Source organism: Callorhinchus milii, unplaced genomic scaffold (assembly GCF_018977255.1).
Source record: "Callorhinchus milii isolate IMCB2004 unplaced genomic scaffold, IMCB_Cmil_1.0 Scaffold7, whole genome shotgun sequence".
NCBI classification, from domain to species: Eukaryota; Metazoa; Chordata; class Chondrichthyes; order Chimaeriformes; family Callorhinchidae; genus Callorhinchus; species Callorhinchus milii.
In genome coordinates, this window is record NW_024704748.1 from 4266835 (window position 1) to 4279460 (window position 12626).

The window sequence follows — 12626 nt, forward strand, 5'->3', positions numbered from 1 at the left end:
AGAAATTAGGTGTCGTGTTTGTAGCTATGAGGTTATGATTGCAATGAAAATGGATGTGTACAGTGACTTACCGCACTTAATACCAATCCTGGCATCAGTTGTCAACAGTGGAGATTCCCTCGTGGGGTTAAGACGACAAAGCCGCTTAGTTGAACCAGAACAAACCATTAGTCTAAGAAGCCTGGTCCAAACCGCTGTCTCACTCCAGATGTGGCAAACTGGATTGTGGACATAAGGTCACACGTTGGGAACAGTGGGCATCATCTAAACTCGAGCCTACGTTTGCAAAAGCAACAAGCAAGTGTTATCTTGTAGATCAATAGTTTCTCTAGAAGGTTGGGGGGATGGAGGGGGCGGGATGGAAATCAGAAAGAAAGGATTAAAAAAAGATTAAGAAAAGAAAAATTAATTGAACGGGGGTAGATGACAAAATACTGGTTTCATCCTTGTGCTCCCGCTTAATTTCTCGTCTCATGCATTTCGAATAGTATTTTCTTCATGCCTTTGTTTCAACATTCTGCAAGCCAAACCACAGTCCCAAACATCAAATTATTGTAGTTACCACTCGTCATCCGTTTTACCTCGACTCTTTTCCCCGTCACTCAATCCCACCACACACCCTGCTTTTCCCTTTTTTTTTTTGGTCGCCATTTTTCGCCTTCATTTGGTTACCTCATGGATTTTCACTCGGATTTTAATCACTAGCAAGTTATATATCACCAAAAAAGTGCAGTATTATTTGATAAAAAAAAACTATGAACACAACTCCAGTTTTGTATACTCTAGTGTGTTAATATCAGATCTACCACAAGCCTGTGTTAACCTAGGTAATCCTTAAGCAAGGCATTCCCTGGTCCCTCATTGTGTCATTAGATCCTTACGTTGCATGCTTGTAACATTTATTTCATTTGTATTAAAACTTTAAGGTAGAAACTTGCTTTATTGGTAACGGGTTAAGTCATCTGTGTGTAAATGTATAAAATACCCACGTTTTGGTGGATTTAGTGAGATGAGGTTTTTCCTTTTGCAACTCAGATTAAAATTAATTCCACAGTATAAGTGTTGCAAGTCTAGAATTCACTAGAACGTGATTTGATTTTGGCAAAAAAAAGGTTAATCACTAAAACAAAATTTGCGATAAAATACTTTTATGCCAGATTAATAACCCCTATATAGTCTTGCCCTTCTCTTCTATCCATGTCAGTGCACAGTCAATTGATGTTTAGCACGTTTAGCTGAACAACACGTCAGTATCAACCATTAAAGACTGACATCAACCTGACCAGCGTTTCAGTTGTGCAGTATCTTCACAAGCTGAGCCGTTACGCCTCCACCTTTTCCTTCTTTTTGTTCTTTTTCAGGAACGATGGGGTGCGGAATTTCTTCTTCTTCTTTGAGGGAGATTTGAGGGGGATCCTTCCGGGGAGAGGGTGTCGCTGGCGTTTGAATCTATCTTTTCGGCGGGCTTGACGGAGATCTCTACACTCTCCGCAGTGCTGGTCGTCAATTGGCTGATACGCTTCGTCAAATCTTCCGCTAAGTCGTCTTTTCCACCGTTCACCACCACGACTGGCCTAGCATTTCCCTGGTGATCTCCGGCCTCAAACACTTCACAATTTGCTTGAAAGGGAAAAGAAACGTTGTGAATAGAAGCGACGTGATCAGAGTGTCAGATTCCGCATCGCTGTTTAAAAGGATGGAAGGAGACAGAAAACTTCAAAACTGGAGCTTAAAAAATGGCATGAAAATTGGGACATCTGAGGTGACAATCAGCACTGGCGATAATTAGCATGTTATTGTTCTCTACAATAATCATTATTCAAACAGAATATATGCTGAAGTCTCATCAGTTGACAAAGGTGGGATTTCACTGATATGTCATATGTGGGTCTCAACTTAGTAACACTGGGAACTAATAGACAGAAATTATTCCAGTTACAGCAGTTGAGAACAGGAAACGGATACCGCACTGGAGGATACGTACAGGTGGAGGCAACCTGAATCTGCTATTGGCAAAGATATTTGTGTACATGCCTCGCTGTAAACTTGTCACTTTCTTTGAAAGCCGGCAATGCAAAGACAAAGTTGTCAAGGTAAAAAAGTGCCCTTGTCATCAGATCTTGACATGAGGCAGAGGGGACTAAAAGGGTTTGGCAAGGGAGTAAGGAGTGTGTGGGGTATAGATTGTGTGGAGTATAAACATCGGTTGGACTGGTTGCACCGATTGACCGGTTTACTTCTGTACGGTTCTTTGTAAATCTATGTAGATAACGACAACCATTAAACTACGGCTCAAGCGTCCCACCTTCTAACTTTGCTGCTGTGACTTGTGGGGATTGAGGTGGTGATATCGCAGAACCATCATCTGATGTTAGTTCCTGCTCAGTATCTGCAGAAGAAGAGTTAGTGTTTTTTATATAAAAAAGTGTGCAAAGATTTCATGCTTTTTAGTACAATGGAAAAACTGTACACGTATAAAGAATAAAGCCAGTTGCACTCTCATTTGTTGAAACCAACTTTGTCCGACTGTTCCTTTATGTATCAAAGTATTTTAGGAGTAAACAGTTTATGGTTGGTATGACATTTTCCCTAAAGAGGTGTGTAAATTAGTTACATAAATAAATCTACATGAATCATTAATCAGTTTCTGTGCCACTCCAACACCTCAAGTATTCTTGTGAAAATGGGGCAAATTCTAATTATTTTCTTTTCAAATTGCAATCATAATTATGTTTCAGGTTAAATGTCACCATTCATATCACTAATCTTCCCAAACCACCAATTAGAAACAGAAACTATTTCATTAAATCAGTCATCGTTTCCAGCTCATCTTAGCTGGCTTCATTAAATTTTTATTAGCCTTCAGTTCTGTTCATTTTCTTTTTATAATAATCCTTGCATTTGATATAGCGCCTTATCACGTCGTTGAGATTTCTCAAACTCTTCACAGAATACATTGTAAAGTGAAACGTCTGTTCTAAACACCGAATTCTTTGATAACTCCCATATGTGAAGCAACTTTCACCTTTCTCCTGAATATTTTACCTGCCTTCTTCTTGAAATCCTATTCGCAGCAAATCAAAATCAGAAAGCACACAGACAGTTTAAATTTAATTTGCCACCTGTCTGCTCAGTTAGTTGGATAAACATTCCAAATCCTCTTACAGATCTTTGACTGCATTCTCTTATCACTTTCCCAGACTTTTGTGCTGCCAGAAAATTTGACTGAGATATAGTTGGTTTCAACCTTTAACTCACTGAAGTAGATTAGAAACAAAAATAATTTGACCACTGACCCCGGTGGGACACTAACCCCCAGAATGATATTACAACTCTGTTGTCTTCGCAACTTGATGTGTTTGTCTACTGGCTTGTGTTCTTTGAACAACACGTACACATCGAGTCTGAGGTACAGTGAATCAGTGAGATTTCTCAAACATTGAACATGTTCCAACAATTGGAGAGATTGCATTGTAATTTGTGTCTGCTTGATATTCCCTCAATAAACACAGTCGCTTGTTCCCTGTACCTCAGACAGTGCTACAAGGTACATTAAGAATCAGTTAGTGGAAACATCGAAAACATGTACATTTCTATGAGAAGTGAGGTTACAAGTTAGTGAAGAATACATAGTAACTATACAACATGATGATTAATGTAGTTAATGGAGACATGGAACAAAAAATTACAGCTAAAGTGGTTCAGGTGATAAAATTGTACAGACAGAAATTATAGACAACTTGGGTTCTCAGTGAAATGTTACCTGGCTACATGCTATGGAAGAAAAAGCTTGCCAACCGTCGGTCGCAGTAAACTCAAGCAAAGCGGTTAAACTAGTTACAGCATGACACGCTCGGGTGTGTAACCTCACACTGAGAAAGCATGGAAACACAGTGCAGTGTTGTCTCTTACAACAAACAAGAGCAGTGACAGAGACAGGCAGTTTGGCTTCTCTCTAAACCTCCTAGTGACCAGCTGGATAGTGGCATTGGTAGACACTGAGTCCAAGAGGCCATTTGGAATGCTTATCTGGGAATTGATGCAAATAATAATAATAATAATCCTTGCATTTGATATAGTGCTTTTCACGTCGGGAGGACGTCCCAAAGCGCTTCACAGATCACACCGTAAAGTGAATTGACTGTATATTTGTGGGCAAACGCGGCAGCCAATTGCGCACAGCAATGTCCCACAAACAGTCGTAGATTGAAAATGACCAATTTATTATTGTTTTTGGTTTTGGAGGGATTATTATTAGGCTCTGTGTGGAGTAAGAAAACTTGCCCAAGGTTTCGCCCTGCCTGGAATTGAACTCAGGTCTCTCGCTTGCAAAGCGAGTGCTCTAACCCCTGAGCTACAGGACTCCACAAAGCAAAGGAAGATGAGGAAGAGGGAATCAGTTAAATTAGAATCAGAAAATTCAGAAGTCAGATTGTCATCAAACTCGATATAAATTAAAAAAAAACTACCTGACAGCAACTGAGAGTTGAGGGAGAGGTCCCTTGCCGAATGAGGCATTCAGCAGAAATAAGGTTGGAAATGGTGCATATGTGACAGGATTCATAAATATTGAACCTTGGCAGAATATAATGTGTGGCTCAATGACCTATGAGAACCCTGCATTTGGATGTGCAGGCAAAAAGATTCTGATGTACGCTATTACCAGCAGAAATTTACAATTCCTTTGGAAACCCTACATTTTCAAGAATGACTCATTCTTTTCCTATCAACCTTTATTCCCCCCCCCACCAAAAAAAAATAATCATGTGATGCATTTCAATTTGCAAATTTCTTTTGGTCAGCCAGGTGTCCTGACACATGTTGAAACCCACCACCGTACTGAAGAGTCTCCAAACCAACTGAGATTTCCATGTATCCCACCTACACATGGAAATCCCAGAGATAGATTGTTGGAATGGAAGGCGCGCTCTCTCCCTGGAGGGACGCCTCCTGCATACCTAATTCCGGAAAGTATGAGGCGCAGGTTGGCAAGAGCCAAGGCTTGGGGATAGTTAGTCAAGAGTGAAATTAATAGCTATGTACAATGTATGTCGAACCAGCAGAGGTCCCTATTTCCAGTTGATGAAGTTTTATACCAGGATCCTGGTGAACGCATGATCCTCCAGATCACTTTTCCACTTTTACTCTTAATGGACACAGTGTAAAAGATGTTGTTTTGCATATTGAAAGAAAAAAAAGACTTCTTATTAATATGCTAACTTTCTGATGAGTGTCTTAATCCAGTTTAGATAAATACCTGTATGGATAAATATCACCTAAATATCAGAAAATGATCTACAGTGAAATCCGTCTTCAACAACCTATCAGGGGGTCTGGGCTAAAGTGGTCTTTATATAAGAGTGGCCTCTGAGTAGTGCATGAAATGGGCTGTTCCCGGGTGGTTGTTAACAGGGGGTGGTTGCTGAATGGAGGTAGTTGCTTGAAAAGGTTGTACATATATATATTAATTCAATTTTATAATTATTTATTTAGAAAGGAGAAAAATCATAAAACACATCAAAAGCACCACATTACAACAGCCTTTGAAAGAGAAACGTCAGTTTTAAAATTCTAGTAAATTCAATCAGAACAATCTCTGCGGAAGGGTTTGTGAAAGTCCGTTAGGGAACACTGACTCGTGAAGAGAGAAAAAGAAAGAGGAAAATTTGGGAATCTAAAACAAAAGATGCTGAAAATTCACATCAAGAACACTGCATCCCAAACAGGTAGGATAACACCTGTGTTTTATCTTTTCAAACCTTACCAGTTTCCTCGGTACACTTTGTGTCCCCCCCCAGATATTTTGTGTTACCAAGTCTTCAACCTCTCTGCTCTAACTTTTGGAACTCCATTCCACAGTCCCTTCACCTCACTCCCTCCCTTGCCTCTTTCAAGACCCTCCTCTTTGACCGTGCCTTCGGTCACCCTCCTACCCCCACCCTCTCTGCCCTTTACCCCTCCTGATCCCATCCCCCAGCTCAGGTTCAAATCCTTGACTGTCCAGCACCTTGGGATGTCCCCCCGACCTGAAAAGCGCTGTGTAAATGTAAATTTGTTGTTATCTTTAATTGCTATAAACTGAACACAGTTGCATTTTTTCATCAAGTAAATCCTAATGCAGATATTAAATACACCATCGATTCCTTTACCATCTATTCCGAGCTGCCTCCGTTCAATTGTCTTTTTATACTCCTCCAGGTCATTCTCAGACAGGTAAGTGAATGGGTTTGGTGGGCCGGGTGGCACCAGTTCTTCCTCAGAGTCCAGCTGCATGGGCTAGGGAACAAATAAAACACAGAACAAAGGCCCATTGATGGATCTTAATGTTGTAATATTTTAACAAAGTCCTTTTTCAAAATGTTCTCTTCATTATCATATGCCTCTGTGGTTCTATGGGCACTGGTTGCACTCCATTACCCAAATCAAATAGCCACAGTCCATGTGTAAGCCTAGTGAGTTGAGCTTTGGCAGTATCAACTGTATAGTACAGTGTTGGCCAACCTGTGGCCCCTGGGCCAGAAGGGGCCCCCGAACATTTGTACAAGTCTAAGTAAGTCCGAGTTCGATCGGTAGTGTGTTTTTAGCTTTTTCGTGATTGAATATTTGCTGATTTATGGCATATGATCAAGGAGTCTTCTTAGTAGTCAAAGTACAAGGAGGATACAGGAAACCAACTCAGGGAAGCCAAATTGCAAAGAAGTTTACAATAACTTGTTTACAGGACAATCAAGACTATTCTGACTGCTTGACTACTTTGGTTTTATGCAAACTGTATGCTAGTCACAATTTTTGTAATCAAAAACCCATGGCTATGTATTTAACTTAAAACACAGAGATCACTTAATATTCCTTAAATTAGATAACTGGTACCCCTATTGAGAATTAGATTCAAAATAAAACCAATCACATTCTAGCCACAGTATCACACATCTGTCATTTTGTGGGCAAAATAGTGTTGGCATTGACTGGTCCAATAAAGAAAATGATTGTGAAATGTATAAATCCTGCTAATATTCATGGTTTGTAATAAAATAAACCGAAGGGCAAATGTATCAAAGCAAAGAGGGTAACCTTACCGGACTGCTTTTCTTTTCTATAACAATACCAGCCAGTAATTGTGACTGTGGACCTGCTGTCTTCAAATCATATCGATTCAGTTCACGAATCTAGACGGAGTAAACATCACGGTCAGTGGGCACTGGTTCAAACATGTATGTGTACAAGGGGAACGTGATACCCTCATAAACCTTACATGCCTTTGAGTTGATCAAAGGCTTTAATGCAAGTTCTCTTGGTTTCAATCAAATAAGAACAACATCTGGATCTCGGCTGATCAGAGATGAGATGTTATCCCTTAAAAGTTCTGGGGAATTTGGAGTTCAGTAATTTCCACTACTAATGTAAATATAAACAAACTGTTCAGATTACGCAATTGTGAGCCAATTTCAAATTACACACAGATCCAATCAGAGTATTTCACAAAAGGTATCCTTAAATATGATAAGATGTTGCATAAAACATTAGATCATAAAAAATAAAAAAACAAAAGGCATTTTAATTTTGTGGCAGAAATTATCTTTAATACGAATGTACTCTGTTTCTCCCTTCAGTCATCACACACAAAAAAAGTTGCTTATAATAATAATAATAATAATCCTTGCATTTGACATAGCGCCTTCTCACATCATTGAGATATCTAAAAGGCTCGATTATGGAAATTCCCTCATCGGCCTTCCCAACTCTTCCCTTCGCAAGCAGCACATCATCCAAAACTCTGCAGTTCATGTACTCTCACGCACCAGGCTCCGTGACCCCATCACTCCCACCCTCGCCCGACTTCACTGGCTCCCCATCCCTCAAAGGATCGAATTGTCCTCACTTTCAAGGCCATCCATGGCCTTGCCCCCTCCTACCTCGCTGACCTGCTGACTCCCTACCAACCCTACCGCTCGCTACGTTCAGCGGGCTCCTGCATGCTCCATGTCTCCCGCCCAACTATCGCTGGCTGGGCTTTCAGCCTCTCTACCCCCACACTTTAGAACTCCATCCCATGGTCCCTTCACCTCGCTTGCTCCCTTGCCTCCTTCAAGGCCAGTCTCAAGACCCTCCTCTTCGATCGTGCCTTCGGTCACCCTCCCACCTCTCTGCCTTCCCTCACCCCTACCCCACCCCTCCCCCATGCTCGGGCCTGACCCCTGACTGTCCAGCGCCTTATGACATCCTCCCGACATGAAAGGCGCAGCAAGTGGTTGCTTTAACAAGTTCGACAGAATAAAAACAAATGTATTAAATTGTTTAAAACCGAGACATGTACAGCAATTCAGGTTACCTTGTTTCTCTTGTCACGGACTTCCTTCGGGTCTGTGTTTAATGGAACAAACTGGTTAGGATCTTCAATCTTGATTGGTGTCCCACTGCTGATTTTTGAAGGATCGGCTGCCTTCATCCACTAACAAAGAAAAGAACCCCGGTTACATGGTGTTGATAATAACTGACTGGTGACCTACCTCTGCGACCTGCTACGCCTATGCTACCCTGAATACTCTCTCCATTCAGCAGACTCTGGCCTGCTCCAAGTCCCCTGCCAACCCCACCAATAGCGGTCGGGCTTTCAAGCCTCTCTGCCCCCACCCTTTGGAACGCCATCCCTTTGCTTCTCCTCCTCCCTTGCCTCCTTCAAGGCCCGTTTCGAGACCCTCTTTTTCAACCACCCCTTCGGTCACCCGCCTAACCCCACCCTCCCTGCCCTCCACCCCTCCTGATCCCAACCCCCAGCTCAGGTGCAAATTCTTGACTGCCTAGCACCTTGGAATGTCCTCCTGACGTGAAAGGCGTTATACAAATGCGATAAAGAAGATGGTGGGATTCTGTGTTTCTCCCTTTGCCATGAGCCAGCAGGACTGTCCCAGTTTCAGTTGTGTGTCCTCAGAGCCAGAGTGGAAAAGTTGGTTCAAAATATTTACGATTTTCCTAATGATTGAAATCTCAGGTTTGACACTTAACCTCCTAAAGCACTGCTAACTAAGGAAACATACACTGCATTTCCACACAGGATGACCACCTCCGTGTGAATTTATTAGTCAAAGTTACTGTGGGCAGGATAGGAACTTTCCACCCATGCTTCCTGAGACTGCAGTGTATAAACCAGTGTAGTGCTGCAACACCCCGCTGCATTTCAACTCTGGGATACAATTAATTGAGGAAAGTGAATAATAATAATCATAATTCTTGCATTGGTGAAGTGCCTTATCGCACCATCGAGACATCTCATAGAACTTCATAGGATACACTATATAATGAATTGACTGTATTTTGCGGGCAAAATGCGATAGCCAGTTTGTGCGCAGCAATGTCCCACAAGCAGCCAAGGAGTGAGTGACCAATTTTATTCAGGCAATTGTTGGCCAGGAAACTGGGAGAAACTTATTTTGAATAGTCCCAAGGGATATTTAACGTCACCAAAACAGGCAGACGGGACTTCAGTTTAACATCTCACACGAACGATGATATTATAATAGGTGATAGCATTCTGGGATGCTACCCGGCGTGAAGGACGCCATATAAATGCAAGTTGTTGTTGTTAATAGCATGAGACCTGTTGGTTAGGACAGGTAAATCAGGCATTCTTAGTTGAGGTGTGCTTTAAAATCCAAGTAATGCCATGGCATGTACTGTTAAGATAAATAATTTAAAATGGGGGATATTTACTTAAAATAAACTATAGTTTATAAAATAAGCTATAGTTTATAAAATAAACAAGTTTGTTTTCAGACAGATTACAATTCTTACATACCCTAAGCCCCATGGAAGAGTTGCAGAAGGAAGGTGTGGGAAGTGCTTTTATAAATGTTTATACATTTCGTCACCATGAATCATGTTTTACTGAACTCATTAAGTACCCATCCAGGCCCACAAAGGGAAGTTTCCTGGCACTTGAGGCAATGGAAAGCATTGTTGGTGGAAGCTATGTACAAGGAGTCAATTTGCAGCTGGAAGGCGACCACAGGAAAATAGAACAGCTTCAGCTGAAGGGGCAGAAACGGGGCAGTTAGCAAAGAAATATAGGGACTGGACAATTGTTCAAGGGAATGTGCGAGGAGTCGAGAGTTTATATTTTTATCGTGAACGATCCAAGTGTATGGTGGAGTACTTCTATGCTTTAACATTTATAAATAAGCAAGTTAGCAACAGTTTAAAACATGATCCTACATCAAAATCATTAAATTAAAGAAAAGGTTTGATTTTATTTCAAGTGCTCTGGGACACGAGGGGCGCAACTTTAATGCAAGTTGTTGTTGTTTGAGGCCAGTGAGTAATAGTCATTTTGCCGTCTGTATCAAGCAGTTGAAATGATTCAAATGTATCACCAGAGGGAGCTACTGCTCAGTAAACCAGCAATTCAAGGCTATAACCCTACAGTCTTGAGAAGTTTCAGGTATCACAGATGTACGCGACAGGAAAACATAGTCCCTATTGTTCTGACCCACCAGTTCGGTTTGGTGAACTCTCCTGGGGTTGTACTTGTAGTCATGAAGATCCTGTCTCACACAAATACCAAGTTTGTCCTCAAATATTTAACGCTTCAACTCAAAGGAATTGTGGTCAGGGTTACGGGCAGACGAGTGAATTATGAACCCTTCCCGCAAACTCAAATCCAGTTTCCCTTTGTCAGATGGTTGTGATTTTACTTAGTTGATTAAAATCACTGCAATAAAAGTAGATGCCCGATAACATTAATGTGTTGAATGGACCCAGATGTGCTTGTCGTGGACACCGTTCACAATGACCCTTGGCAAGAGGCCTCTGACTCACAGCATTGAACTTCCTGCTTGCGGAGACTGGCTTCGATAGTAAACAAGTTAAAAAGTCAGCTTTCCGCCAACCGTAAGGGGATGTGTCCAAAGCCATGGTCCAGTTTCTCGGACCGCAATGAGTACAGTGACAGTGGGCATGCGCAGGGGCTTGCAACACACGCATATCGAATTTCATTCGATACGTTAAATAGGAATGGTCCTCTTCACTGATTCCATTGTGTGTATAATGAATAGTGTTTAGTGATAAAAACGCAATTATTTTATCAAGAGCTTTAGCATATCATAATCTGCGAGAGTTAAGGTTGAGTAGTTTATAGCTATCACCTGAACCCTCGATTAGATTACAAAATGCTCCATATTATTGACGTGCAGAGCAATTTACACTGTACATTGAACAATTGTCACATCATTGCCAGACAACAAAGGGATCCACAGTCAACCCCCGGCCAGGATATTCTATGGCCAGAATATGGCAAAAAAAAGATAAATCCAAAACCCACACTGAATGTTGAATAAGTATAGAATATACCGTTCATTGTAACAACTAAACTTTTTTCAGGCTTATCACCAAAAATCTGGATTTCTCCCCCACATCCATAGGATTTTATTGACAATCGGGTGACTGTTCATAACCCTCTAACTTACTGTGGTTTTGGTCCTGGGACTGCTCTCACCGCTGGGAGATTCCCCTGGCACGTTGACTTTCATGTAGGTATTGGGAGAGTTCAGCCATCTTGTCTTCTCACGCTGCTGCTTCTGTGCCAGGTACTTGAGGGGAGAACGCTGAAGAGCATCATCTTCAAAGGAGAAGGCTGTGACGGTGGCCGGGATCTCCACCTCGCTTCTGTGTCGTTGCTTTTCTCTTAGAATGGGCTGCCTGTAGGTGTAGCCAGTTCTGTAGCCCTGCAAAAAACAATTGAGAAGCCAATACTTAATAACATTAATCCTTGTATTTGATATAGAGCCTTTATCGTGCTGTTGAGACGTCTCAAAGCACTTCACAGAATATACTGTAAAGTGGATTGACTGTGGATTTTGTCGGCAAAATGCGGCAGCCATTTGCATACGGCAGTGTTCCACAAAGGCGTGGATTGACCAAATCGTTGACCAAATTATTAATATTTTTGAAGGCTTTATTACCCCTGGAAAATCAATCTGCCAACCGGGTTCCTACTTATTGCTAGGTAAACAGAGGTGTATGGAGTAAGGAAATTTGCCTAAGGTTTCGCCTCGCCTGAGAATCAAACCTCTTAGTTAGAGCAGCTTTATCAGGTCAGCACAAAGCCATCATAAAAATAAGCCCTGATCAGCCAGTGGAAAGTACACTCAGAACTTTATACTGCAGGAGGGTACTGAAGACTGCTAGATCACTAATAGGTATTCCCTCCCCTCTTCATATTTCCTCAGGAGCTTCCTTATTTTCCTCCTTTCAGATGCCCTTTAATGCTTGTCGGGGCGGGGGAGCGCATGGGTGGGGGGCGGGCGGGCGATGGGGGGGATAAGCAAGGTCTCCTTGGAGCTGAAATGACTCCAAGATGGCATACTTGGCAATGGATCGTCAGAATTGAGCCAGCCCTTTGTGACGGTCTCTAATCCGGTTCCTGAGCCAGACGGGTCCACAATATTTCAGGGCACTTCTGATGACAGCACAGACCAGGTTCATCGTCAGGACATGGAAGGGCAGACCAGTCACTGGGGGTGGAGAATCATCCCACTCAGCTCCTGTTAACCCTGCAAGCCAAAGGCTCTCTAATTTCCAAGGTTATCCTTATTCCCTTTTTTATGAATTTGAGTTATGTTTCCCTACTTAAC

The 12626-nt window shown here is 41.9% G+C and overlaps 1 protein-coding gene across 1 annotated transcript in view; it reads right to left on the reverse strand.

The window, feature by feature from the left end:
• Positions 1 to 477: 477 nt before the first annotated feature.
• add3a (adducin 3 (gamma) a) overlaps positions 478 to 12626 on the reverse strand; it is a 110576-nt gene continuing 98427 nt past the window's right edge. The window contains 7 exon segments of the mRNA XM_042336601.1: positions 478 to 1408; positions 1411 to 1620; positions 2306 to 2389; positions 6150 to 6276; positions 7077 to 7166; positions 8330 to 8449; positions 11460 to 11717. Coding sequence (XP_042192535.1) covers positions 1323 to 1408; positions 1411 to 1620; positions 2306 to 2389; positions 6150 to 6276; positions 7077 to 7166; positions 8330 to 8449; positions 11460 to 11717 — 975 coding nt within the window. The 3' untranslated portion in view covers positions 478 to 1322.